The sequence below is a fragment of the Oncorhynchus mykiss genome, chromosome 14 (genome assembly GCF_013265735.2).
Source record: "Oncorhynchus mykiss isolate Arlee chromosome 14, USDA_OmykA_1.1, whole genome shotgun sequence".
NCBI lineage: Eukaryota > Metazoa > Chordata > Actinopteri > Salmoniformes > Salmonidae > Oncorhynchus > Oncorhynchus mykiss.
Window position 1 is genome coordinate 20104485 of NC_048578.1, and position 27470 is coordinate 20131954.

The 27470-nt window shown below is 50.2% G+C and overlaps 1 protein-coding gene across 1 annotated transcript; it reads right to left on the minus strand.

Annotated features, from left to right (window-relative positions):
• Nucleotides 1-11040: 11040 nt before the first annotated feature.
• LOC118938705 lies at nucleotides 11041-25770 on the minus strand. Its single transcript, XM_036943131.1, has 7 exons — nucleotides 25538-25770; nucleotides 25000-25146; nucleotides 24768-24887; nucleotides 15995-16120; nucleotides 13977-14108; nucleotides 12093-12183; nucleotides 11041-11724 (listed from the first exon to the last, which is right to left on the minus strand). The coding sequence occupies exons 1-6, from the start codon at nucleotides 25580-25582 to the stop codon at nucleotides 12142-12144; spliced, it is 612 nt and encodes a 203-aa protein (XP_036799026.1). The 5' UTR covers nucleotides 25583-25770; the 3' UTR covers nucleotides 11041-11724; nucleotides 12093-12141.
• Nucleotides 25771-27470: the final 1700 nt, after the last annotated feature.

Genomic DNA, 27470 nt, shown 5'->3' on the forward strand with positions numbered 1-27470 from the left:
CAACGGCTTGTGAACAGTGAAAGTTCAGGGGTTAACAGCGTGTAATGAGCTCGTGTTGGAGTGAGGGGTGATGGGCATTGGGAGGTAAATGATTCTACAGAGCAGCCACACACTGAGGTGGTCTAGAGTGTGTGTGTCTCATATCAGTGAGTTACCTCCAAACACTGTAGCCACAACAGATAGAGACCACTTAGGGACATTTCAGAGTCTCTTCACAGACACTGAAGAGACTCCCCCAATGTTAGACAATTCCATCTTTCTAATAGGACAGGGGTCACCTGCCAGTGACCTGTTATCAATGGCCTGGCTCGCCCTCCAGAAGTTGTTAATCTGTCACGATACGTTTACATCTGCTTAAATGGTTGTGTGGAGGTTAGCTTCATGGGATCTCTAATGGATGATTTGGGTCTGTTGCGTTTTGGCGTCACGTCAAATCCATATGGGGGATATCAATCGCCGAAAGCCGGTTGTTTGGCCTGGTCTGGATCGGTTCCTCTCACAGGTAGCACATTCTCCTCTTCCACCAAACTCCTGGGAATAGAAGAGAGGAATGGGAAGAGGAAAAGGAAGACAACTGTAAGATGGTCTGCTGAATACATACATAGTTCTACACTTCAGACCTGACATGGCTAGCCTCCATAGAAACATGGTTAGCCTCTATAGAAACATGGCTAGTCTCCATAGAAACATGTCTAGCCTCCATAGAAACTAGTGGCGGTCAGTGCTGTTTATGATGAGAGAAGATTATTATTTATTTGTTTCATGAGCATGGCCTTATTTCTATTACAGCATATTATATGGCTGCCATTCATATTCCCTTCACCCAGTTCAAAGTAACATCGATAGGTTTAGGTTACTACATGATACTCAAATTTTCCCTACATCCATCATGGGGTTGCTACAACCTAGCCTATGAATGAAAGTTGACAACATAGGTGCATATCAATCAATCAATCCAATTTAATTATAAAGCCCTTATTACATCAGCTGATGTAACAAAGTGCTATACAGAAACCCAGCCTAAAACACCAAACAGCAAGCAATGCAGGTGTAGAAGCAGGGTGGCTAGGAAAAATTCCCTAGAAAGGCCAAAACCTAGGAAGAAACCTAGAGAGGAACCAGGCTATGAGGGGTTGCCAGTCCTCTTCTGGCTGTGCCAGGTGGAGATTATAACAGAATATGGCCAAGATGTTAAAATGTTCATAGATGACCAGCAGGGTCAAATAATAATAATCACAGTGGTTGTCGAGGGTGCAACAGGTCAGCACCTCAGGAGTAAATGTCAGTTGGCTTTTCATAGCCAATCATTCAGAGTATCTCTACCACTCCTGCTGTCTCTAGAGAGTTGAAAACAGCAGGCCCGGGACAAGCAGCACATCCGGTGAACAGGTCAGGGTTCCATAGCCGCAGGCAGAACAGTTGAAACTGGAGCAGCAGTACGGCCAGGTGGACTGGGAACAGAAAGGAGTCATTATGCCAGGTAGTCCTGAGGCATGGTCCTAGGGCTCAGGTCCTCTGAGAGAGAGAAAGAAAGAAAGACAGAAAGAGAGAGAGAGAAAAAGAGAGAGCATACTTATCTGGTGTCCTGTGTGAATATAAGACAGGAGAAATACTCCAGATATAGCAGACTGACTCTAGCCCCCCGACACAAACTACAGCAGCATAAATACTGGAGGGTGAGACAGAAGGGGTCGGGAGACATTGTGGCCCCGTCCGACGATACCCCCGGACAGGGCCAAACAGGCAGGATGTAACCACACCCACTTTGCCAAGCACAGCCCCCACACCACTAGAGGGATATCTTCAACCACCAACTTACCATCCTGAGACAAGGCCGAGTATAGCCCACAAAGATCTCCACCACGGAACAACCCAAGGAGGGGGGGCCAACCCGGACAGGAAGATCCCGTCAGTGACTCAACCCACTCAAGTGACGCACCCCTCCCAGGGACAGCACGGAAGAGCACCAGTAAGCCAGTGACTCAGCCCCTGTAATAGGGTTAGAGGCAGAGAATCCCAGTGGAGAAAGGGGAACCGGCCAGGCAGAGACAGCAAGGGTGGTTCGTTGCTCCAGTGCCTTTTCGTTCACCTTCACACTCCTGGGCCAGACTACACTCAATCATAGGACCTACTGAAGAGATGAGTCTTCAATAAAGACTTAAAGATTGAGACAGAGTCTTTGTCTCTCACATGGATAGACAGACCATTCCATAAAAATGGATCTCTATAGGGGAAAGCCCTGCCTCCAGCTGTTTTCTTAGAAATTCTAAGGACAGTAAGGAGGCCTGCGTCTTGTGACCATAGCGTATCTATAGGTATGTACGGCAAGACCAAATCGGTAAGATACGTAGGAGCAAGCCCATGTAATGCTTTGTAGGTTAGCAGTAAAACCTTGAAATCAGCCCTAGCCTTAACAAGAAGCCAGTGTAGAGAGGCTAGCACTGGAGTAATATGATCACACTTTTGGGTTCTAGTCACGATTCTAGCATCCGTGTTTATCCGAAGTTTATTTAGTGTTTTATCCAGGTAGCCGGAAAGTAGAGCATTGCAGTAGTCTAACCTAGAAGTGAAAAAAGCATGGATAAATTTTTCTGCATCATTGTTGGACAGAAAGTTGGAACAAAGCTGTCCTTTAAACAGTCTTGATATGTTCATCAAAAGAGAGATCAGGGTCCAGAGTAACGCAGAGGTCCTTCACAGTTTTATTTGAGACGACTGTACAACCATCAAGATTAATTGTCTGATCCAACAGAATATATCTCTGTTTCTTGGGACATAGAACAAGCATCTCTGTTTTGTCCGAGTTTAAAAGTAGAACCTTTGCAGCCATCCACTTCCTTATGTCTGAAACACAGGCTTCCAGTTAGGGCAATTTTGGGGCTTCACCATGTTTCATCGAAATGTACAACTGTGTGTCATCCGCATAGCAGTGAAAGTTATCATAATGTTTCCGGATGACATCACCAAGAGGTAAAATACAGTGGGGCAAAAAAGTATTTAGTCAGCCACCAATTGTGCAAGTTCTCCCACTCAAAAAGATGAGAGAGGCCTGTACTTTTCATCATAAGTACACTTCAACTATGACAGACAAAATTAGAAAAAAATACAGAAAATCACATTGTAGGATTTTTAATGAATTTATTTGCAAATTATGGTGGAAAATAAGTATTTGGTCACCTACAAACAAGCAAGATTTCTGGCTCTCACAGACCTGTAACTTCTTCTTTAAGAGGCTCCTCTGTCCTCCACTCGTTACCTGTATTAATGGCACCTGTTTGAACTTGCTATCAGTATAAAAGACACCTGTCCACAACCTCAAACAGTCACACTCCAAACTCCACTATGGCCAAGACCAAAGAGCTGTCAAAGGACACCAGAAACAAAATTGTAGACCTGCACCAGGCTGGGAAGACTGAATCTGCAATAGGTAAGCAGCTTGGTTTGAAGAAATCAACTGTGGGAGCAATTATTAGGAAATGGAAGGCATACAAGACCACTGATAATCTCCCTCGATCTGGGGCTCCACGCAAGATCTCACCCCGTGGGGTCAAATTGATCACAAGAACAGTGAGCAAAAATCCCAGAATCACACGGGGAGACCTAGTGAATGACCTGCAGAGAGCTGGGACCAAAGTAACAAAGCCTACCATTAGTAACACACTACGCCGCCAGGGACTCAAATCCTGCAGTGCCAGACATGTCTCCCTGCTTAAGCTAGTACATGTCCAGGCCCGTCTGAAGTTTGCTAGAGAGCATTTGGATGATGCAGAAGAAGATTGGGAGAATGTCATATGGTCAGTTGAAACCAAAATATAACTTTTTGGTAAAAACTCAACTCGTCGTGTTTGGAGGACAAAGAATGCTGAGTTGCATCCAAAGAACACCATACATACCGTGACGCATGGGGGTGGAAACATCATGCTTTGGGGCTGTTTTTCTGCCAAGGGACCAGGACGACTGATCCGTGTAAAGGAAAGAATGAACAGGGCCATGCATCGTGAGATTTTGAGTGAAAACCTCCTTCCATCAGCAAGGGCATTGAAGATTAAACGTGGCTGGGTATTTCAGCATGACAATGATCCCAAACACACCGCCCGGGCAACGAAGGAGTGGCTTCGTAAGAAGCATTTCAAGGTCCTGGAGTGGCCTAGCCAGTCTCCAGATCTCAACACCATAGGAAATCTTCGGAGGGAGTTGAAAGTCTGTGTTGCCCAGCAACAGCCCCAAAACATCACTGCTCTAGAGGAGATCTGCATGGAGGAATGGGCCAAAATACCAGCAACAGTGTGTGAAAACCTTGTGAAGACTTACAGAAAACGTTTGACCTCTGTCATTGCCAACAAAGGGTATATAACAAAGTATTGAGATAAACTTTTGTTATTGACCAAATACTTATTTTCCACCATCATTTGCAAATAAATTCATAAAAAAATCCTACAATGTGATTTTCTGGATTTTTTTCTTCTAATTTTGTCTGTCATTGTTGAAGTGTACCTATGATGAAAATTACAGGCCTCTCTCATCTTTTTAAGTGGGAGAACTTGCACAATTGGTGGCTGACTAAATACTTTTTTGCCCCACTGTATATAGTGAAAACAATAGTGGTCCTGAAACGGAGCCTTGTGGAATCCCGAAGTTTACAGTTGATTTGTCAGAGGACAAACCATCCACAGAGACAAACTGATATCTTTCCGACAGATAAGATCTAAACCAGGCCAGAACTTGTCCGTGTAGACCAATTTGGGTTTCCAATCTCTCCAAAAGAATGTGGTGATCGATGGTATCAAAAGCAGCACTAAGGTCTATTAGCATGAGGACAGAGCTGGAAAGTCATAGCCAGCTAGCTAACATAGCATCCATCTGTTTGAGCAGGTTGTTTCAGTAGGCTAAACTAGCCAGCTGCATTTGCAAGCTAAGTAAGTGAAACGGAGAAAAAAAATACGAAATCTCTCTCATATTTTTGAAGAAATGAATTTGTTGAAAACTTTTCAACTGTCTTTCTCTTTGAGTCAATTACTCAATTTTGCACGCCCAATTTTTCAGTTTTTGATTTGTTAAAAAAGTTTGAAATATCCAATAAATGTCGTTCCACTTCAAGATTGTGTCCCACTTGTTGTTGATTCTTCACAAAAAAATACAGTTTTATATCTTTATGTTTGAAGCCTGAAATGTGGCAAAAGGTTGCAAAGTTCAAGGGGGCCGAATACTTTCGCAAGGCACTGTATAGACAGACGTGATATCAGTTTATCTGAGGTGGGGCATATTTTTATGCATCCGTCAAACATGGAAGGTTTAGCATTCCCAAATGTTGGGAGGTGTTTTCTAACGTAGTCTCTAATTTGTAGGTATCTGAAAAAAATACTTCTGGGAAGATTATAAGTTTCCCTCAGCAACTCAAAGGAAGCAAAGGTCCCTTCTATGTATAAATCCCCTATGGTACTCATCCCCAACTCTCCCCATCGCTCAAAGGTGTTATCAAGGTTAGAGGGGGCAAAGGAGGGATTCCTGGCGACAGGGAGCATGAATGACATTGGTCTAAGCTCAAAGTGGATTTTAATTTGCTTCCAGATTCGGACTGTGCTATGTATAATAGGATTGTTACAATCTCCAGATTGACAGGTGACAAAATCACAGCGCCAATAGAGAAGGGGTGACACTCCTCACGCTCCATACTAAGCCAGCTGGATGACGGAAGTGCGTCATCCAGCAGAAACGTAACAACGCGGAGGTTAGCGGCCCAGTAATAAAATATACAATTTGGGAGTTGACAATCCTCCTTCCATCTTGGATTTACAGAGGTGTTTTTTTTTACCTATCCTGTGTGTTTTATAATCCCAGATGAAAGGATTGATAATTGAGTCCAGTTGTTTATGAAAGGATTTAGGTATGAATACAGGGATGTTCTGATATATGTAGAGCAGTTGTGGGAGGAAGACCATTTTAATGGCATTAATTCTTCCGAGCAGAGAAATTGGGAGAGTTCTCTAAAATAGTATGTTTGCCTTGAGTTTTTGTATCAGAGGGGAAATTATCTTTAAATAGTAAGGAGTATTGTTTGGTAACTACAATTCCTAGGTAGGTACATTTTTCTGAAGATAACTTAAATGGGAGATGTTCTAGCCAGGAGGTGTTTTGCGACCGTATGGGCATTAATTCACTCGTTACAATTTATTCTGTATCCCGAGAATGTACCAAACAAATTGATCACATCAAGAATAGCTGGGATACTAGCCTGGGGTTCTGTTACATAGAGGAGGATGTCATCTGCGTATAGGGAAATCTTATTTAGAGTATCTTTAGTATAGCCGTGTATTGCTGCATGAGATCTAATCGTCTGAGCGAGCGGTTCGATAATTAGGGCGAAGAGCATAGGCGACAGCGCACAACCCTGTCTTGTCCCCGTGTAAAGGTTAAAATCGGGGCGACAATGATTGGTTAGTGAGTATTCTGGCACAGGGGTTCCTATATAAAAGCTGGATCCAATTTATGAACCCATCTCCAATATTACATTTCTGTAGGACCTTGAATAGATAGGGCCACTCAACTTGGTCAAAGGCCTTTTCGGCATCAAGAGATATGACGGCAAGGTCCACGTTGGGTAACCTCTGAGAATACATAATATTGAAGAGGAGCCTGAGATTGAAGAATGAGTTTCTGTTAGGGATAAAGCCGGTCTGATCCGAAAGGACCAATTTTCCAATTAAAGTGCTAAGCCTGTTAGCCAGAGTTTTTGCTAAAATAATTTGGTCTGTATTAAGGAGAGATATTGGTCGGTATGACCCTACCTCTTCTGGATCTTTACCCTTCTTATGTATAACTGTAATGAATGCTTCGTCCAAAGTAGAAGGGAGAGCTCCATCCTCATTGGCCTGAACCAACATTTTGTGCAGGTAGGGAGAGAGCATGTTGCTGAATGTTTTATAGAATTCACCAGGGTATCCATCTGGGCCCGGGGTCTTGCCACTCTTTAGAGATTTAATTGTTTCTCGAATTTCATCAAGAGATATTTCCTTATTCAGGAAGTTAGAATCTTCCTGGTTCAGGGCAGGAAGATTACAGTCCTCCAAAAATGTTTGCATAATTAAGGGGTTATGATCCGCTTTAGATGTATATAGAGTCTCATAAAACTGCCGGAATCTGTCATTGATGTCTTTGGGGGAAGAGAGTAATTCCCCAGATGCAGATTTAACTTTGTGAATCATTCGGTCACTCACATTTTTTCGAAGTTGTCTGGCGAGTAATTTGTGTGGTTTGTCACCAAACTCAAAATATTTTTGCTTGGCATAGAGAAAAGATTTTGCAATTTTAGCTGAGAGAATCTGATTATATTCCAATTTTAAAGCGGTATTTTTTTTTTATGTTTCTCCATAGATGGATGGCTAGCATCCTCCCTATCCAGTAAGTGAATTTGTCCCTCCAGTTCTTCCAGTTTTCCTCTGTTTTGCCTACTCCTGGCCTGAAAGGAGATGATACAGCCTCTCAGATAAGCCTTCAGTGTTTCCCACAATAATGCTGGGGAAGTCTCTGTGTTGTCGTTGGTATCAAAGAAAAATTTAATTTGGTCTTTAAGATATTCACAGAATGTTGGTTCTGTGAGGAGCTGAGAATTCAATCTCCAGACCCTCTCGTTTGGTACAATGTCACCCAATCTCAGGGAGAAGGTGAGTGGACTGTGGTTCGAGATTATAATATCATGATACCTCACATTACAGGTATAGGGGAGTAGTCTAGTATCCAACAAAAAGTAGTCAATTCGAGTGTAAACATTGTGAACATGAGAGTAAAAGGAGTATTCCCTACCCGTAGGGTTAGCGATCTTCCATATATCAAATAAGTTAGAATTTTTTATGTAGGTATTCAAGAATTCGGTTGAATAGGAGGTAGGGGTTCGCCGGGTAGAGGATCTATCCAAATATTGGTCTAGCACACAGTTAAGGTCCCCTCCAATGACCAGGTTAGTATGGGAGATATCTGGAATCAGGGCAAGGACTCTTTTGAAAAAAGAGGGGTTATCAATGTTTGGCCCATAGATATTTAGTAGAGTTACTGAGGTAGAGTGGATTTCTCCTATTACGATCACATACCGACCCTCTTTATCCGCAATAGTGGTTTTATGTAGAAAGGGAATTCCTTTCCGTTCCAGAATCGCTGTGCCTCTCGTTTTGGCAGAGAAGTTAGAGTGATACACTTGCCCCACCCACCTACACCTAAGTCTGCTATGAGAGTTATTCTTCAGATGGGTTTCTTGCAAAAATATAATATCAGATGGGGAGTGCTTTCAAGTGGGCTAGGACCTTGCCTCTCTTAATTGGTTCATTTAAACCCTTGACATTCCAGGAAGTGAATGTAAGCCCGCCCTCCTCTCGTTTGTAGCCATCAATTACCCCAACACTTCTCCTCCCCCCCCCCCCATCAACCCACATTTAACAGGCATGCACAAACAGGAGAGAAAAAAAAGGAAAAATAAAAATAATAAGCACATTGTCTGGCCGATGCCAAAGAAGCACAGCGCGACCTCGAACAAGAGGTAAAACAAAAATAAAATCCCAACTATACGTTCACCTCTCACTATCCTAGAACTTCTACTAACATATGAACTGAGGAGGCTCCCACGAATAAAGTGTTCAGTTAGCATCTAATAAACCTAAACAGAATAAGTTGCAACTTAAACATATTGCGCTTTTAAGCGTCATCCTGGGTCAATCCCAGAGATAAGCAAGATATAGCCTCAAGATTATATTGCTAAGCACTGCCGGTCAAAAAATAAACCATCCGCAACCGACATAGTCAGCCGTACCTTTACATACTGTGGGTCAGGAGATCGGAACAAGGATTGCTAAATTAAACGTTCCCCCCAATAAAAAAATTAATAATAATAATAAATTAATAATAATAAATTCATAATAATAATAAATTCATAATAATAATAAATTCATAATAATAATAAATTAATATATATATATATATATATATATATATATATATATATATATATATATATATATATATATATATATATATATATATATATATATATATACACACATATACATACACATATACATATATATACACATATACATAAAAAAAATAATATATACAAATATGTATATACATCCATATGCACATATACACATACAAACATTCATACCCCAGAATAACAATCTACACTGATTTAAAATATACACATACATAATACTAAAATGCTAAGAGAAAATAGTAATAAAGTACAAATAGTAATTATATGTAAAAGCACACCTACACAGACATAAGCACTACAGAGGGCTGGTGGGAATCTAGTCGGGAGAGCGGCCCACGGCTAGACAAAGGCAGAACGGCCCAAAACATCAACTTGCTAACCAGGTGTCTGCGTCTGCCCAACCATCACCCCCAGTCCCCTGCAAGCAATAAATAAATGGTATGGTAGTAAGAATAATGTACGGATTGTAAAATAAATAACGAAACAAAACAAAAATGGGGGAATATAAGTATATCCGTCCGAAGGTGTCAGTGATCAAACCTGGAAGTAAAAATATGCATCGCTCTGAGCACAGCCGATCCCATTGCATCCTTCAATAGCTTGGCGAAGAAGTCGGTGGGGCGAGAGCCCGCCTCTACCCCCTCTGCCAGACCAACAACGCAAAGGTTATTACGTATGGATCGGCCCTCCAGGTCCACCACTTTCACAGAAAGCCTCTGCACACTATCCTGCAATGACGTGCATAGCTTCTCTAACTCCTCGATCCTACCAGCGTTGAATTCAGAAGCTTTCTCAAGGTCCACAATACTCTGGCCATGCGAAGCGACTGTTCGAATGATGCTCTCGATTTTGGTGTCCAGTTCAGCAATAGTGGCCTTAAGATCCTCAGCTATAGCAACACGTAGCTCCCCCAAAGCCCGGGTAAGATCTGTAAGTGTCACATTGTTGCATGTGCCTCCTCTGTCTCGTTGTTTAGTGGAGAGTAGGCCTCCCGCTGTGGATTTATTGTCCTTTGGTCGCTTATTACTCAGCATTTTCATATAAAAAGTTACAATCTTGTATTAGAAAGAAACGTTTGTTGTAAAAAGTGCCATAAAGTAGGTTAAATTAGATTATTTCATAAAAAAGTTGCAGGAGCCTCTCACGCACAGCCGTTCACTCCAACATGCTAGCTCCGCCCGCTCGGTGTACATTTAACAGGTGTCATTAGACTCTATACATTTTACAGGTGACACTAGTGTCATTTGATTCTATACATTTTACAGGTGGCACTAGTGTCCTGCAGCACGGAGAGAAGAAAACATCTCAGATTTTCATTTCTTATTCATGGTTTTAATCATGGATGACAAAACAGCCCTGTAAAAAAGTTAGGCAACTTGGCCCCCAGACTGTCTGCCTGCGCCTTGACTACATTTTCGTGTGTGCGTGTGTGTTAATGAAAATGTGTGTGTGTGTGCGTCTTGAGTCTGTGTGTGTGTATGTCTTTGGAACAGTCTGTTGGGGGACCAGTATTTAAAGAAGGCTACATTGGTAAGGCTGACTCTGTTACGGGGCTGCTGAGATTAACAGGCTGGATAATAAAGCCCCAATAGTGTGAGGTCCCCCTGTCCATTCTAATGAGGCATTGTGTAAGGCTGCCTCTTCCTGAGCCACGGGGATGTGTTCAGAGCAGCAGAGGGGTGAGCGAAGGGTTGTCCAAAGGTAGGGGTCAGGAAGGGCAAAGTGCATCCTTCTACATACCAGGATGCCAGATGGTTGAGCGAGCAAGCGAGCAGGCAGGCAGGAAGGCAGGCAGGCAGGCAGGCAGACTGACACAGAGACTGACACAGACAGGGACACAGACAGGGACACAGACAGGGACACAGACAGGGACACAGACAGGGACACAGACAGGGACACACAGAGAGGGACACACAGAGAGGGACACAGAGATGCACACAGAGACGGACACAGAGAGGGACACAGAAACGGACACACAGAGAGGGACACAGAGATGGACACAGAGACGGACACATACAGGGACACAGACAGGGACGGACACAAGACAAAACAGGAGGGCAGTAAGACAGAAACACAAAAACACCGGACAGGAAATTGCATTATGTTTTCTCGGACTGTCGTAGGGCCTGTTTCCTGTGACCCCGGATGACCTTGGATGTCAGGCCTTTGTCCTCAGGAATGTCTTAATATGGATATTATGGATATGGGGATTCCCAGGTGACATTCTGCCACCCATACTACTCACATTTGTCCTCAGGAATGTCTTAATATGGATATTATGGATATGGGGATTCCCAGGTGACATTGTAGCCAATGTAGGGCTACACAAATATTGTGAAGAAAATTTAAAATATTAGGTCAACATCATGTCATCTGAAGATGCTATTGTCATTGTAAAACTACAGAGAATATTATATTAAGGTTAGTCATGGTCTTTCCAAGTGTGCTTTTTCATGTGTTTTGGGTACTTCAGTTTCCTTCCTGAACAAGCCCATTAGTAAATGATGCAGGACCTCTCCATCTTTTTCACTACTACAGAGGCCTTGATGATCACACTGTACGTTATCTGTTGTTGTGCATGGGGCCCTGTCGGTGAAACACATCAGTGAAAGGTCTCTCCTGTAGGCAGCGATCTCGATGTCCGGGTCTATCGTCTGACCCAGCAGCCCCTCGTACTCCCCACACTGCTCCCTCATCTGGACCGGCAGGCCATGCTGCTGCTCCTGCCTCTCCTCAATACGACACTGAGAAGAAACAGACAGATAAAGGGCCATGTTCTAATAACCACACTACCACTTATTATAAAGCCATGTACACTATCTATGTATTTTACACATTCTAAGTGGTATGATAGTGTGGTTATTGGAATACAGCCATTGGGTATATGGGATGGGTGGATGGAGGTAGAAGTTTTTGGAATAGAGCCATTGGGTTTAAGGGATGGATGGAGGTAGAAGCTGACCCTAACCACTAGTCTCGAGTCTGATATTTTGAGGATAGGGAAGGGTAAACTGTTCCTAGATCTGTGGTTAGGATTGAGGGTAGTGTAAACTGTTCTTAGATCTGTGGTTAGGATTGAGGGTAGTGTAAACTGTTCCTAGATCTCTCTTACCTCCAGGTCAGCGATCTCCTCCACATTTGCTTCTCTCTTCACCTCAATCTCACCTCTCCAGCTCTGTAACCTCCTTCTCAAGCTCTACAATCTACACACACAGGTACAAACACACAGACACACAAAACCAGAGATTCAGGTTCATGGTTGGAGGTAACATCGTAACAACGTGCATCGGTATAAATGTAATTGATCCACATTCCACACTCATCGAGATGTGACTTGGCACAATCATTGTAGTTCATCTCTAGAGAAAATGGATCTGCCTATTTCATTCTAAACTGCACATTAAAAGCTCAAACGGAATACTCTCTTCCAAACAAGCCACGCCGCACACACACACATGCACGCACGCACAATCCCAGCACACACCCGCCGCCCGGCTGTGAGTAATTACAGCAATCAGAGAAGTTCAACAATTAGCTGTCAGAGACGGATGATGAGGGTCCAGGCCGTCTGCTTCTCTTTCAGGTAGATCACAGGAGCTCCAGGCTGCGTCCAGAATGGCACCCTATTTCCTATTATAGTGCACTACATCTGGGCTCTGGTCAATAGTAGTGCACTATATAGGGAATCGGGTGCCATTTGCCAGGAGGACCCAGTCAGTCCCAGAACTAACATAGGGCTGATGAGATCCCAACCTGGCCATCTCTCTTTTCTCTCCCTCTGCTCGCTCTCTCTTTCTGGCATGATAAGTGAGCCCTGGCCGAATGCCCTGCATGTGCGGGCAGGGGTGTGTCTGTCATCCATATCAATGCCTGTTCTACACTATTATACACATCTCTGGGCTGAGCCTGACGGACTTCACTGCAAGCTGGTTTGTTTGGCCAAGTTGTGTCTGGGTGAGAAACCAGACCTGGGACATCCATCACAGCCGGTGAGAGAGAGATGAAGGGAGGGAGTAAAAGAGGGATGGAGGGACCTGTCCATCAAACTAGGCCCAGGCTGGGCCAAGCGTGGGCTCGCGTGCTGTACATTAGGGAAGAGGAGACGGTGTTATGAGAGTGCGACTGCGGTTACCGAGGGGGACTGTTTATTTAAAGAGCTGGGGCTAGGGCCACAACCACAGTAATGGGAACCAAACCGCCATGTTTGTCATCCCTGGCATCCAATTGGCTCATTCATCCCCCCTCCTCTCCCCTGTAACTATTCCCCAGGTCGTTGCTGTAAATGTCACGTTCTGACCTTGATTTCCGTTGTTTTGTATTTATTTAGTATGGTCAGGGCGTGAGTTGGGTGGGCAGTCTATGTTTGTTTTTCTGTTTTGGGGCTTTTCTATGTTTCGGCCTAGTATGGTTCTCAATCAGAGGCAGGTGTCATTGGTTGTCTCTGATAGAGAATCATACTTAGGTAGCCTGGGTTTCACTGTGTGTTTGTGGGTGATTGTTCCTGTCTCTGTGTTTGTTGTCACAGGATAGGCTGTATAGGTTTTTCACGTTCCGTTTGTTGTTTTGTAGATTTAAGTTATTTCATGTATCGTTCATTTTCCATTAAAGAACATGAGTAACCACCACGCTGCTTTTTGGTCCGCTTCTCCTTCTACAGACGAACGTCGTTACAGAACTGCCTTTTCCTCCCTAAACTTTACTGTCTGTGGGAAGAAGCCATTCACTTTCTACCATTTCTCTTGATTTAGTGGCTGATGTTTGATTCTGAACTCATTGTGGGCTTTTCTGATTAGACGTCTAAGAAGTATGAATTTACTGGAGAAAAAGAAGCTTGAGAGACAGAGAGACAGCGAGACAAACACACAGAGATAGAGATAGATTGCAGGGATAGTGATTGCAGGGTGAACAATCAGGGAGAAAGAAAGGAGTAAAATCTGCAGGTTATGATTGTCTAAAAAGTAGGTAAATGCCAGAGAGAGAGAAGGAGGTTACTCACCAGTTTCTTCAGTTCGTTGACGTCTGTTATTTGGGCTACGGCTGTGACCCCCGCAGCTCTGGCCACCGCCAGCGCCTTTCCAGCTCCAACGTTGACAACAACAACAACCACACCAGTTTCCTTGAACTCACACTGGAAACATATCAACATAGTCACTACCATTCATTTACTGCATGACACTCCATGAGTGTGTCTGATGAATGACTTTCCTAGGCGGGTCACATTATTTTAGGCTGTACATATTCATAAGCAGTACAACAACCACAAGTTGAAATGTCCATTGTCTTCCAGATGTTGTTTAGAAAAGCAGTATGTGTGGGTTATTACAGTGCAAAGAAGTCCTTATGTAAATACCCTTCCAATAATCAGTGTCCTGTACTTTGTACCACCCAGACAGGGAGAATAATCAGTGTCCTGTACTTTGTACCACCCAGACAATGAGAATAATCAGTGTCCTGTACTTTGTACCACCCAGACAGGGAGAATAATCAGTGTCCTGTACTTTGTACCACCCAGACAGGGAGAATAATCAGTGTCCTGTACTTTGTACCACCCAGACAGGGAGAATAATCAGTGTCCTGTACTTTGTTCCACCCAGACAGGGAGAATAATCAGTGTCCTGTACTTTGTACCACCCAGACAAGGATAATAATCAGTGTCCTGTACTTTGTACCACCCAGACAGGGAGAATAATCAGTGTCCTGTACTTTGTTCCACCCAGACAGGGAGAATAATCAGTGTCCTGCACTTTGTACCACCCAGACAGGGAGAATAATCAGTGTCCTGTACTTTGTACCACCCAGACAGGGAGAATAATCAGTGTCCTGTACTTTGTACCACCCAGACAGGGAGAATAATCAGTGTCCTGTACTTTGTTCCACCCAGACAGGGAGAATAATCAGTGTCCTGTACTTTGTACCACCCAGACAGGGAGAATAATCAGTGTCCTGTACTTTGTTCCACCCAGACAGGGAGAATAATCAGTGTCCTGTACTTTGTACCACCCAGACAGGGAGAATAATCAGTGTCCTGTACTTTGTACCACCCAGACAGGGAGAATAATCAGTGTCCTGTACTTTGTACCACCCAGACAGGGAGAATAATCAGTGTCCTGTACTTTGTACCACCCAGACAGGGAGAATAATCAGTGTCCTGTACTTTGTACCACCCAGACAAGGAGAATAATCAGTGTCCTGTACTTTGTACCACCCAGACAGGGAGAATAATCAGTGTCCTGTACTTTGTACCACCCAGACAGGGAGAATAATCAGTGTCCTGTACTTTGTACCACCCAGACAGGGAGAATAATAATGCACCATTAAGGGAATGGGGTGCCATTTGGAACGCAGTCCTGATGAAGGGGAACAAATGAGACCGTAAATGAATGGCAACGAGGGCAACGTGTACCAGAGTCAGCCAGAAAATCACACTTCAATCCCAATGGCAATCATTTGGGGCTGGAGACAATGCACCTTGTGAGACAATAATGGAGGCCAGCAAGCTGTCCAGCTGGCAACGAATGAGGGAAGGATGAGATAGGAGAGTGTAATTATTACCATAAAAGCTGCTGTCAATTTGGGCCAAAGCCTCCACACAGACACAATCACACCACCTAGGAAGCACCCCAGCGGTTTGATTACGGGCGTGATCTCACCAGGAGGGCCAAAATCCCCGACCAGGGACCCCGAGGAGGGTCAGACACACCGGAGAGCCAGGTTGACCCCAGCAGAGCACCTCTAGCTTGTAACACACTCACTCATTTTAACACACACACAGACACACCGACACACACACACAGTGGGACAAAGTGGGTCTGTTCTGGTGCAGCAGCTCTGATTCTCAGGTTCGTCTCCAGTGTTAGGTCAGGAGGAACATCTGAAGGCTCAGAGTTACCCCTGGACTGGCCAGGCGGTTACGTTGAAGGGTGTTTGTGTGGGTGTTCTGTGTGCAGGTATGTTCACATAATGTACACCGCACGTGCACGCATGCTAAGCGCGTGTGTTCTCCAGAATCCCTACCTGGAGGGTCTCAGCCAGCCGGCTGTAGTACTCCTTGATATCCAGGATGTCAGGGTTGTAAAACTCCAGGACTTCTCTCCCTGCTGCAGCTGGACCCTCTACAGGGACCACCATGTTCTGAACCGTCTGCAGACACACACACACAACATTAAGACACAGACATTAGGCTGTGAGGTGTGTGTTGTATGCTCAGCAGGATAGACTCTCAACCCTTTGCAGACAGACACACCATTAAGACCCCGTCATGTACATCTTCAGGTAGCAATACAACTCCACGACCAACCTCCAGGCATCCATCACAGCAGAATGAAACACCCGAGCAGCCTGAACCTTGAGTAATGATGAGGCAGTCCATTCATCAGGGGAATATGTCTGATAATAATAGCAGTTAATAAAACAAAGGGGCACTGTGAGTCATCCGGTGCAGGGAGTTAGCGAGCGTGTACCTGAGGGAGTGTGTTAGCCAGCAGCCGAGTGGCCGGTCTCCACAGAGGAAAAACAGTGATGGAGAGATGGAACTCTCCTTTTCCCTTTCTCACTGCCCTCTCTCAGCTCTCTCTTTGCTCCTTTTCAGTCTCCCTCGACCTCTCTCTCGCCTCTCTTGCTCGCCGTCCCGCCTTTCTTGCCCGCTCTCCCGCCTCTCTCGCATCGCCTCTCTCGCTCGCTCTCCCTCCCTCCCCTATCTCGCTCTCCCGCCCCCTCGCTTTCCTTCCGTCTCCCTCCCTCCCCCTCGCTCGCTCTCTTTCCCTATCCCTCGCTCGCTCTCCCTCCCTCCCTCTCCCTCCCTACCCCTCGCTCGCTCTCCTTCCCTATCCTTCGCTCGCTCTCCCTCCCTCTCGCTCCCCCTCTCTCGCTCTCCCTCCAGCCGCGGCTCGATCTCCTTCCCCCTCTCCCCCTCGCCCTCGCCATCCCGCTCGCTCTCCCTCCCTCCCCCACGCTCTCCCTCCTTCCCTATCCTTCGCTCGCTCGCTTTCCCTCCCTCTCCCTCCCCCTCCCTCGCTCCCCCTCTCTCGCTGTCCCTCCAGCCACGGCTCGATCTCCTTCCCCCTCTCCCCCTCGCCATTGCTCGCTCCATTCCCCTTGCTCGCTCTCCCACCCACCCTCCCGCTCGCTCTCCCTCCCTCCCCCACACTCTCCCTCCCTCCCCCTCCACAGCTCTCCCTCTCCAGCTCTCCCTCCCTCTGCTTCGCTCTCCCTCCCTCACCCTCCCTCTGCTTCGCTCTCCCTCCCTCACCCTCCCTCTGCCTCGCTCTCCCTCCCTCTGCCTTGCTCTCCATCCTTCCGTCTCGCTCTCCCTCCTTTCGCTCACCCTCCCGCTCGCTCTCCCTACTGCTCGCTCTCCCTCCCTCTGCCTCGCTCTCCCTCCTTTCGTTCACCCTCCCGCTCGCTCTCCCTCCCCCACGCTCACTCTACCCAGCTCTCCCTCCGTCCTCCTCGCTCCGCCTCGCTTTCCGTCCCTCCGCCTCGCTCTCCCTCCCTCTGCCTCCTGCTCGCTCGCCCTCCCTCTCTCCCTCATGCTCGCTCTCCCTCCCTCCCTCCCCAGCTCTCCCTCCCTCCCGCTACCCAGCTCTCTCTCCTTCTGCCTCGCTCTCCCTCCCTCCCTCCGCCTCGCTCGTCCTCCCTCCGCCTTGCTCTCCCTCCTTTTATTCACCCTCGCGCTCGCTCTCCCTCCCCCACTCTCCCCAGCTCTCTCTCCCTCCTCCTCGCTCTCCCTCGCTCTCCATCCCTCTGCCTCCTGCTCGCTCTCCTTCCCTCCGCCTCTCTCGCTCGCTCTCCCTCCCTCCGCCTATCTCGCTCTCCCTCCCTCCGCCTCTCTCGCACGCTCGCTCTCCCTCCGTCCTCTCGCTCCCTCCCTCCCTCCCGCTCTCCCTCCCCCCTCCCTCTCGCTCTCCCTACCACTCGCTCGCTCTCCCTCCGCCTCCCCAGCTCCTGCTCCCTCCGCCTCGCTCGTCCTCCCTCTGCCTCGCTCTCCCTCCCTCTGCCTCGCTCTCCCTCCTTTCGCTCACCCTCCCGCTCGCTCACCCTTGCTCTCCCTCCCTCCCGCCTCGCTCTCCCTCCCTCTGCCTCGCTCTCCCTCCCTCCCGCCTCGCTCTCCCTCCTTTCGCTCACCCTCCCGCTCGCTCACCCTCCTGCTCGCTCACCCTTTGCTCACCCCACCTCCGCCTCGCTCTCCCTCCCTCCCTCTGCCTCGCTCTCCCTCCCTCCCTCCCGCCTCGCTCTCCCTCCCTCCCTCTGCCTCGCTCTCCCTCCCTCCCGCCTCGCTCTCCCTCCCTCCCGCCTCGCTCTCCCTCCTTTCGCTCACCCTCCCGCTCGCTCACCCTCCCGCTCGCTCACCCTTGCTCACCCCCCCCCTCCGCCTCGCTCTCCCTCCCTCCGCCTCCTGCTCGCTCGCCCTCCCTCTCTCCCTCATGCTCGCTCTCCCTCCCCAGCTCTCCCTCCCTCCCCCTACCCAGCTCTCCCTCCCTCTGCCTTACTCTCCCTCCGCCTTGCTCTCCCTCCTTTCATTCACCCTCCCGCTCGCTCGCCCTCCCCCACGCTCACTCTCCCCAGCTCTCCCTCCCTCCTCCTCGCTCTCCCTCCCTCCCTACCTCCACCTTGCTCTCCCTCCCTCCGCCTCGCTCTCCTTCCCTCCCTCCCTCGCTCTCCCTCCCTCTGCCTCCTGCTCTCTCTCCTTCCCTCCGCCTCTCTCGCTCGCTCTACCTCCCTCCGCCTCTCTCGCTCGCTCTCCCTCCCTCCGCCTCTTTCGCTCGCTCGCTCGCTCTCCCTCCGTCCTCTCTCTCTCTCCCTCCCGCTCTCCCTCCCCCCTCCCTCTCGCTCACTCTCCCTATGCCTCGCTCACTCTCCCTCCCCAGCTCCCCCTCCCTCTGCCTCGCTCGCTCTCCCTCCCTCTGCCTCGCTCTCCCTCCCCCCTCCCTCGCTCTCCCTCCCCCCTCCCTCTCGCTCACTCTCCCTATGCCTCGCTCACTCTCCCTCCCCCTCCGCCTCGCTCTCCCTCCTTTCGTTCACCCTCCCGCTCGCCCTCCCTCCCCCACGCTCACTCTCCCCAGCTCTCCCTCCCTCCTCCTCGCTCCCCCTCACTCTCCCTCCCTCCGCCTCGCTCTCCCTCCCTCCGCCTCGCTCTCCCTCCCTCCGCCTCGCTCTCCCTCCTGCTCGCTCGCCCTCCCGCTCTCCCTCCTGCTCGCTCGCCCTCCCGCTCTCCCTCCTGCTCGCTCGCCCTCCCTCTCTCTGCCTCCTGCTCGCTCTCCCTCCCCAGCTCTCCCTCCCTCCGCCCTGCTCACCCCCCCTCCGCCTCCCCAGCTCTCACTCCCCTTGCTTGCTCTCCCTCCCCAGCTCTCCCTCCCTCCCCATGCTCCCTCTCCCTCCCTCTGCCATGCTCTCCCTCCCTCTGCCTCGCTCTCCCTCCTTTCGTTCACCCTCCCGCTAGCTCTCCCTCCCCCACGCTCACTCTACCCAGCTCTCCCTCCGTCCTCCTCGCTCCGCCTCGCTTTCCGTCCCTCCGCCTCGCTCTCCCTCCCTCTGCCTCCTGCTCGCTCGCCCTCCCTCTCTCCCTCATGCTCGCTATCCCTCCCTCCCTCCCTCCCCAGCTCTCCCTCCCTCCCGCTACCCAGCTCTCTCTCCTTCTGCCTCGCTCTCCCTCCCTCCGCCTCGCTCGTCCTCCCTCCGCCTTGCTCTCCCTCCTTTCATTCACCCTCCCGCTCGCTCTCCCTCCCCCACGCTCACTCTCCCTCCTCCTCGCTCTCCCTCCCCCACGCTCACTCTCCCTCCTCCTCGCTCTCCCTCACTCTCCATCCCTCTGCCTCCTGCTCGCTCTCCTTCCCTCCGCCTCTCTCGCTCGCTCTCCCTCCCTCCGCCTATCTCGCTCTCCCTCCCTCCGCCTCTCTCGCTCTCCCTCCCTCCGCCTCTCTCGCTCTCCCTCCCTCCGCCTCTCTCGCACGCTCGCTCTCCCTCCGTCCTCTCGCTCTCTCCCTCCCTCCCGCTCTCCCTCCCCCCTCCCTCTCGCTCTCCCTACCCCTCGCTCGCTCTCCCTGCGCCTCCCCAGCTCTCCCTCCCTCCGCCCTGCTCACCCCCCCTCCGCCTCCCCAGCTCTCACTCCCCTTGCTTGCTCTCCCTCCCCAGCTCTCCCACCCTCCCCATGCTCCCTCTCCCTCCCCAGCTCTCCCTCCCTCCGCCTCGCTCGTCCTACCTCCGCCTTGCTCTGCCTCGCTCTCCTCCTTTCGTTCACCCTCCCGCTCGCTCTCACTACCCCACGCTCACTCTCCCCAGCTCTCCCTCCCTCTCTCTCCCTCCGCCTCGCTCTCCCTCACTCTGCCTCGCTCGCTCGCTCTCCCTCCCTCCTCCCCAGCTCTCACTCCCCTTGCTCGCTCTCCCTCCCCAGCTCTCCCTCCCTCCGCCCTGCTCACCCCCCCTCCGCCTCCCCAGCTCTCACACCCCTTGCTCGCTCTCCCTCCCCAGCTCTCTCTCCCTCCCTCTGCCTCGCTCTCCCTCCCCCTCCCTCCGCCTCGCTCTCCCTCCCTCCGCCTCGCTCGCTCTCTCCCTCCCTCCCTCCCCAGCTCCCACACCCCTTTCTCGCTCTCCCTCCCCAGCTCTCTCTCCCTCCCTCTGCCTCGCTCTCCCTCCCCCTCCCTCCGCCTCGCTCTCCCTCGCTCCGCCTCGCTCGCTCTCTCCCTCCCTCCCTCCCTCCCCAGCTCCCCCTCCCTCCGCCTCTCTCTCCCTCCCTCTGCCTCGCTCGCTCTCTCCCTCCCTCCCAAGCTCTCCCTCCGTCTCTCACTCGCTCTCCTTCCCTCTCGCTCGCTCTCCTTCCCTCCATCTCTCTCGCTCGCTCTCCTTCCCTCCGTCTCTCTCGCTCGCTCTCCTTCCCTCCGTCTCTCTCGCTCGCTCTCCTTCCCTCCGTCTCTCTCGCTCGCTCTCCTTCCCTCCGTCTCTCTCGCTCGCTCTCCTTCCCTCCGTCTCTCTCGCTCGCTCTCCTTCCCTCCGTCTCTCTCGCTCGCTCTCCTTCCCTCCGTCTCTCTCGCTCGCTCTCCTTCCCTCCGTCTCTCTCGCTCGCTCTCCTTCCCTCCGTCTCTCTCGCTCTCCCTCCCTCCCTCCGTCTCTCTCGCTCTCCCTCCCTCCCTCCGTCTATCTCTCTCGCTCTCCCTCCCTCCCTCCGTCTCGCTCTCCCTCCCTCCGCCTCGCTCGCTCTCTCCCTCCCTCCCTCCCTCCCCAGCTCCCACACCCCTTTCTCGCTCTCCCTCCCCAGCTCTCTCTCCCTCCCTCTGCCTCGCTCTCCCTCCCCCTCCCTCCGCCTCGCTCTCCCTCCCTCCGCCTCGCTCGCTCTCTCCCTCCCTCCCTCCCCAGCTCCCCCTCCCTCCGCCTCTCTCTCCCTCCCTCTGCCTCGCTCGCTCTCTCCCTCCCTCCCAAGCTCTCCCTCCGTCTCTCACTCGCTCTCCTTCCCTCTCGCTCGCTCTCCTTCCCTCCGTCTCTCTCGCTCGCTCTCCTTCCCTCCGTCTCTCTCGCTCGCTCTCCTTCCCTCCGTCTCTCTCGCTCGCTCTCCTTCCCTCCGTCTCTCTCGCTCGCTCTCCTTCCCTCCGTCTCTCTCGCTCTCCCTCCCTCCCTCCGTCTCTCTCGCTCGCTCTCCCTCCCTCCCTCCGTCTCTCTCGCTCGCTCTCCCTCCCCCCTCCCCTCTCGCTCTCCCTACCTCCACCTCGCTCTCCCTCTGCCTCGCTCGCTCGCTCACCCACCCTCGCTCTCCCCCTCCCTCTCGCTCTCCCTCCCTCCGCCTCTCTTGCTCGCTCTCCCTCCCTCCCTCTCGCTCTCCCTCCCTCTCCCTACCTCTCTCTCTCTTCCTCCCCTTCACCCGCTCTCCCTCCCTGCCCCCCTCGCTCTCCCTCCGCCTCGCTCGCTCTCCATGCCACCCCCTCCCCAGCTCTCCCTCCCTCCGCCTCGCTTGTCCTCCCTTTGCCTCGCTCTCCCTCCTTTCGCTCACCCTCCCGCTCGCTCACCCTCGCTCACCCCCCTCCCCTCTCGCTCTCCCTCCCTCCGCCTCTCTCGCTCTCCCTCCTTTCGCTCACCCTCCCGCTCGCTCACCCCCCTCCCTCCGCCTCTCTCGCTCTCCCTCCTTTCGCTCACCCCCCTCCCCTCTCGCTCGCTCTCCCTCCCTCTCTCTCCCTCCCTCCCTCTCGCTCTCCCTCCCTCTCTCTCCCTTCCTCCCCTTCACCCGCTCTCCCTCCCTGCCCCCCTCGCTCTCCCTATGCCTCCAACCCCCTCCCCAGCTCTCCCTCCCTCCGCCTCGCTTGTCTTCCCTTTGCCTCGCTCTCCCTCCCTTTGCCTCGCTCTCCCTCCTGCTCGCTCACCCTCGCTCTCCCCCCTCCCCTCCCCTCTCGCTCTCTCTCTTCCTCCCTCCCACCCTCCCGCTCTCCCTCCCTCCCTCCCCCCCTCGCTCGCTCTCCCTCCCCAGCTCTCCCTCCCTCCGACTCGCTTGTCCTCCCTCTGCCTCGCTCTCCCTCGCTCTCCCTCCCTCTGCCTCGCTCTCCCTCCTTTCGCTCACCCTCCCGCTCGCTCACCCTCACTCTCCCCCCCACCATCCGCCTCTCGCTCGCTCGCTCTCCCTCCCTCTCGCTCTCCCTCCCACCCGCTCTCCCTCCCTCTCACTTCCTCCCCTTCACCCGCTCTCCCTCCCTCGCTCTCCCTCCGCCTCGCTCGCTCGCCCTCCCGCGCGCTCACCCCTCCCCTCTCGCTCGCTTTCACTCCCTCCGCCTCTCGCTCGCTTTCACTCCCTCCGCCTCTCGCTCGCTCTTCCTCCCCTTCACCCGCTCTCCCTCCCTCCCCTTCACCCGCTCTCCCTCCCTCCCCTTCACCCGCTCTCCCTCCCCCCTTCACCCGCTCTCCCTCCCTCCTTCACCCGCTCTCCCTCCCTCCCTCCCCCGCTCGCTCTCCCTCCCTCCCCCCTCGCCCTCCCTCCCCCCTCGCTCGCACTCTCCATTTTCACAATATTGCTTACACTAGTATTTACCAATCCTGGTTCTGGGGACCCAAAGGGGAGCAATAAGACACTTGATTCAACTAATCAACTCGTCATAAAGTCTTTAGTTTAATCAGGTGTATTGGTGCTAGGCAAAAACAAACATATGTCCCCTTGACCAGGAGTGGAAAACACTGGCTTACACCAATCCAATCCTTTAATATCTACATGAGTGCCTAGGGGGTAAGAGGTAAGAAGAAGGGGCTAGGGTCTATTTGAAATTCAGCACATAAGAACCATGACACACTCTATTCCTTCAGCCAGCAGGTAGCAAGCTAGACACTGCAATGCAGAGAAGAGGGGGGGATGGAGAGAGCTAATTAGCTTTTAGCTCATCCAGCCCTTTTTAAGTGCCTGATTAATTGGTGATGAATTCAATTACTCCTGGTGCTAGCATTTACATCTGAATGAAAAACGGGTCCAAGGTGGGAACCTTTCTGCTGTGGCTGCTGGAACACATGGGGCCCTGATGGATGTCACACAAGAGGCAGGCGGTCTGTTGCTGTCATCTCTAGGCAAACATGAGCTTGTCAATTGGAGAGAGTTTTGCGCTCGCAGACTGTGGACTGTAAAGACTAAAGAAATCTCCCCTACATTACCCTTCTCCTCTCCTCTCGTCGCTTAAGGTTAGCTATGCTTTATAGCACCGTCTACTGCTTTGAATTAGAATCTGCTAGCTCCTCCAGCCTTCAACACGTTGTTGCTGCTGAACCAAACATTGTATCCATAGCCCCAGATACAAGCTCAAAAGAACACTCAGAGAATTGGCTGACCAGACAAGACCAGACCAGACCAGACAATGTAAGCTGTCCAAAATGTAGCTTAATCAATAGCCAATGGCAAGGCTGGACTTCAAATACCATGCCATGCCTTGTTGACCCCTTCCAAGGCCTGTCTGTCGGCCTGTCTGTCTTCCGAGAAAGACAGTAGCCTCCTCCCGAGGAGCTGCTTCCAACACTGGTTCACAATCACATTCAATCTCTCTTCTCCTTTCCACTCCCTGCCTGTGTCCTTTTCCCACCGGCTCTAGTCTCGCTCCACACTCCAGCTGCTTTCCTATTGGAGCCAGAGGCTGAGCCAGCCAGCAGCATTACTGCTCCGACTATATTACTGTCTGTATTACATCTGTATGGGATAAAAGCCTGAATGACTCAATAAGGAGACATGAAAACAGCTTCTCCCACATCTGGGCTGACATTGGAGAGGGGTGTGATGATGTGGCAGGCAGGGAGGGAATGAGAGGAAATGGGATAGTAGGGTTTGTTAAGACTGGGGTTCTCGGGTTGCGTTGTGGCTGCCGGCCCAGACTGTAGGACTGATGATCAGTTCAACAAAGTGGGTAGAGATCTATAGAGCTACAGAGGAGCTGCTGGGCTATGAGACACACAGCTGATATGTGTTTAATAGGAGAGGACAAAACAGTGTTGGCAAGTCGTGGCAATAGTGCCATCTAGTGGTTATTATAGTTTAGTGCAGTTGCATTAACGCTCCCAAATATTGGCCCTCTGAATGTTCAGATTAATTATCTTTCTTTCCACCCTTCTTTGCATTTTCTTTTTGAAGATGATTGTACTTCATTGCAGATGAAGATTGGGTACAAAAGTTGAGCTACCACAAGTTAGATCTATGTCTTTATGCATGTTCTATATCGACAGTAGCACACATTAAAAGTCTACTCATTGTTAGAGAATACATAACAAACGAAGACAACAAATCAACACATACTAAACAATAACACCAAAATGGCCGCCAGGGGTGCAGGAGTGAGGTCATTACCAGGCCAACATCCTCCCACTCCAGTCGGATGAGTGTCCTCTGCTGGACGGTCTGCTCATACTGCTCCTGCAGACAGTCCAGCTCTCTCCTCAGCTCCTCCACATCACACAGGCTCCAATCCTGGACACGCAGTGGCATATCAGTCTGGCACTGGTAGGTAGTGGTAACGGTCTGTTTCCTAGCTCCTAGTGTGATATGAATGCCTCCATTCCACTATATTGTTAATATGTACCCTCTCCTTAAGCAGTCTCTCCATGTCATCCAAGCTGCATTCAGGGACAGCTAGGACAGTGGAGGTGGTCTGTTGGCCAGCCAGCCTCTCCTGCAGCTCACAGATCTGGGCCTCCAGAGAGTCATTGTCCTCCTCAAAGCAGCGCACCTAAAAGGGCACAAACAGCACGTACAATGATATAGCATGTTTTTTTTTGACACAGGAAATGACATGCATGGTTAGGGTTGCAAAATTCTGATAATTGTCCAGAAAATTGCCTGGTTTTCCAAACATCCCGGTTGGAGGATTCAGATGATTTGGTTATTTCTGTCTGATTTCAGGTATATTCTAACCACGATACCTGAGAAAGATGGGACTTTGGGGAAAGTTACTGGAATTGTACAACCCTGTGTATGTTACATTTAATGGGTTGCTTCCTTGGAGCATCTGACTACAACAACATACAGTATAAGAAAAACACTTTTGATTTATCGTAGCGTTTTGCACTGGTTATATGGTGATATGGTGTTGGTCCATCTCAAAACAATGTTTGCTCAACCTTAGGACAATGTTTAGAGGGTTGAATCCATCCCGGCTTCACCATGTTGATGAGTGCCACAAAACGATCAGGGCGAGAATAACGCTGTGGTCTTCAGTGAATTGGACCAGACTCTCCTTGTCGAGCGCCTTGGCAGCCACGAAGTCCAGCTTCTCACACGTACACTCCTCAGCAGCCACACCCCTGTGGGAGGGGTGCACACCACACACACACACACACACACACCTATAGGTTAAATATCACAAGTATTGGTTGGTTTTGTGCATGTACATTGAAAATCAAGGGCCACAAGATCGCAATCTCTGAAAAGTCTTGAATGAATAGCATAGCTGCCTCTCCCAAATCAGCTCTGTGTAAATGAACACCGCCCAGGGTAACCTGATTTCATTGTTTGATGCAAGTACAAAAGGCGTTTGTCATCACCTGTCAAACTTTTCCCTTGGGACGAACAAGGCGTAACTAACACTAAACACTATGTTAAACGGAGTGACCTTCTATACTGTATATAGAAATAGTGCAAAGCTTACTCAGACATACTTCAGTGAAAGAAAACAAACCTGATCTGGTCATAACTCAAACTTTGTTGAATTCTGAAACAGACAAATTATCATAAACCTTACAAGTACTGTATGTCTCAACCCATCTCCAATTTGCACAACACAATACAAACATTATATTCTTTCCATTAGCCTCCTTCTAGTAAACCAGTGTCACTCAAACTCTGGTGACTGGACCAGAAACGGTCCCTAAGATGTTGCTGCCCGGTCCTTCAGAGGGTTGTCTACTACATTCTAGTTTAATGGAAGAAGTCCCCCAAGAAGCTTCCCAGCCTGTTATAAAAAAGGTTGAGACACCCTGCAGTAAACCATCTTCGGTGCATAGTGTTCTCCATACAGTCCATCTCCTGTAGTAAACCATCTTCGGTGCACAGTGTTGTCCATACAGTCCATCTCCTGTAGTAAACCATCTTCGGTGCATAGTGTTCTCCATACAGCCCATCTCCTGTAGTAAACCATCTTCGGTGCATAGTGTTCTCCATACAGTCCATCTCCTGTAGTAAACCATCTTCGGTGCACAGTGTTCTCCATACAGTCCATCTCCTGTAGTAAACCATCTTCGGTGCACAGTGTTCTCCATACAGTCCATCTCCTGTAGTAAACCATCTTCGGTGCAGTGTTCTCCATACAGCCCATCTCCTGTAGTAAACCATCTTCGGTGCATAGTGTTCTCCATACAGTCCATCTCCTGTAGTAAACCATCCTCGGTGCAGTGTTCTCCATACAGCCCATCTCCTGTAGTAAACCATCTTCGGTGCACAGTGTTCTCCATACAGCCCATCTCCTGTAGTAAACCATCCTCGGTGCAGTGTTCTCCATACAGCCCATCTCCTGTAGTAAACCATCCTCAGTGCAGTGTTCTCCATACAGTCCATCTCCTGTAGTAAACCATCTTCGGTGCATAGTGTTCTCCATACAGTCCATCTCCTGTAGTAAACCATCCTCAGTGCAGTGTTCTCCATACAGTCCATCTCCTGTAGTAAACCATCTTCGGTGCATAGTGTTCTCCATACAGTCCATCTCCTGTAGTAAACCATCCTCAGTGCAGTGTTCTCCATACAGCCCATCTCCTGTAGTAAACCATCCTCGGTGCACAGTGTTCTCCATACAGCCCATCTCCTGTAGTAAACCATCCTCGGTACACAGTGTTCTCCATACAGCCCATCTCCTGTAGTAAACCATCCTCGGTGCATAGTGTTCTCCATACAGCCCATCTCCTGTAGTAAACCATCCTCGGTGCAGTGTTCTCCATACAGTCCATCTCCTGTAGTAAACCATCCTCGGTACACAGTGTTCTCCATACAGTCCATCTCCTGTAGTAAACCATCTTCGGTGCACAGTGTTCTCCATACAGTCCATCTCCTGTAGTAAACCAT

Excerpts from the sequence above, each read along its gene's own strand:
- LOC118938705 (XM_036943131.1), bottom strand. The coding sequence starts at position 25,582 with ATGGTGAAGCCGGGATGGATTCAACCCTCTAAACATTGTCCTAAG. Across the intron at positions 25,147-25,537 it reads CCTCTAAACATTGTCCTAAG|GTGCGCTGCTTTGAGGAGGA; the intron begins GTTGAGCAAACA and ends GTGCCCTTTTAG. Across the intron at positions 14,109-15,994 it reads GGCTGGCTGAGACCCTCCAG|TGTGAGTTCAAGGAAACTGG; the intron begins GTAGGGATTCTG and ends ATATGTTTCCAG.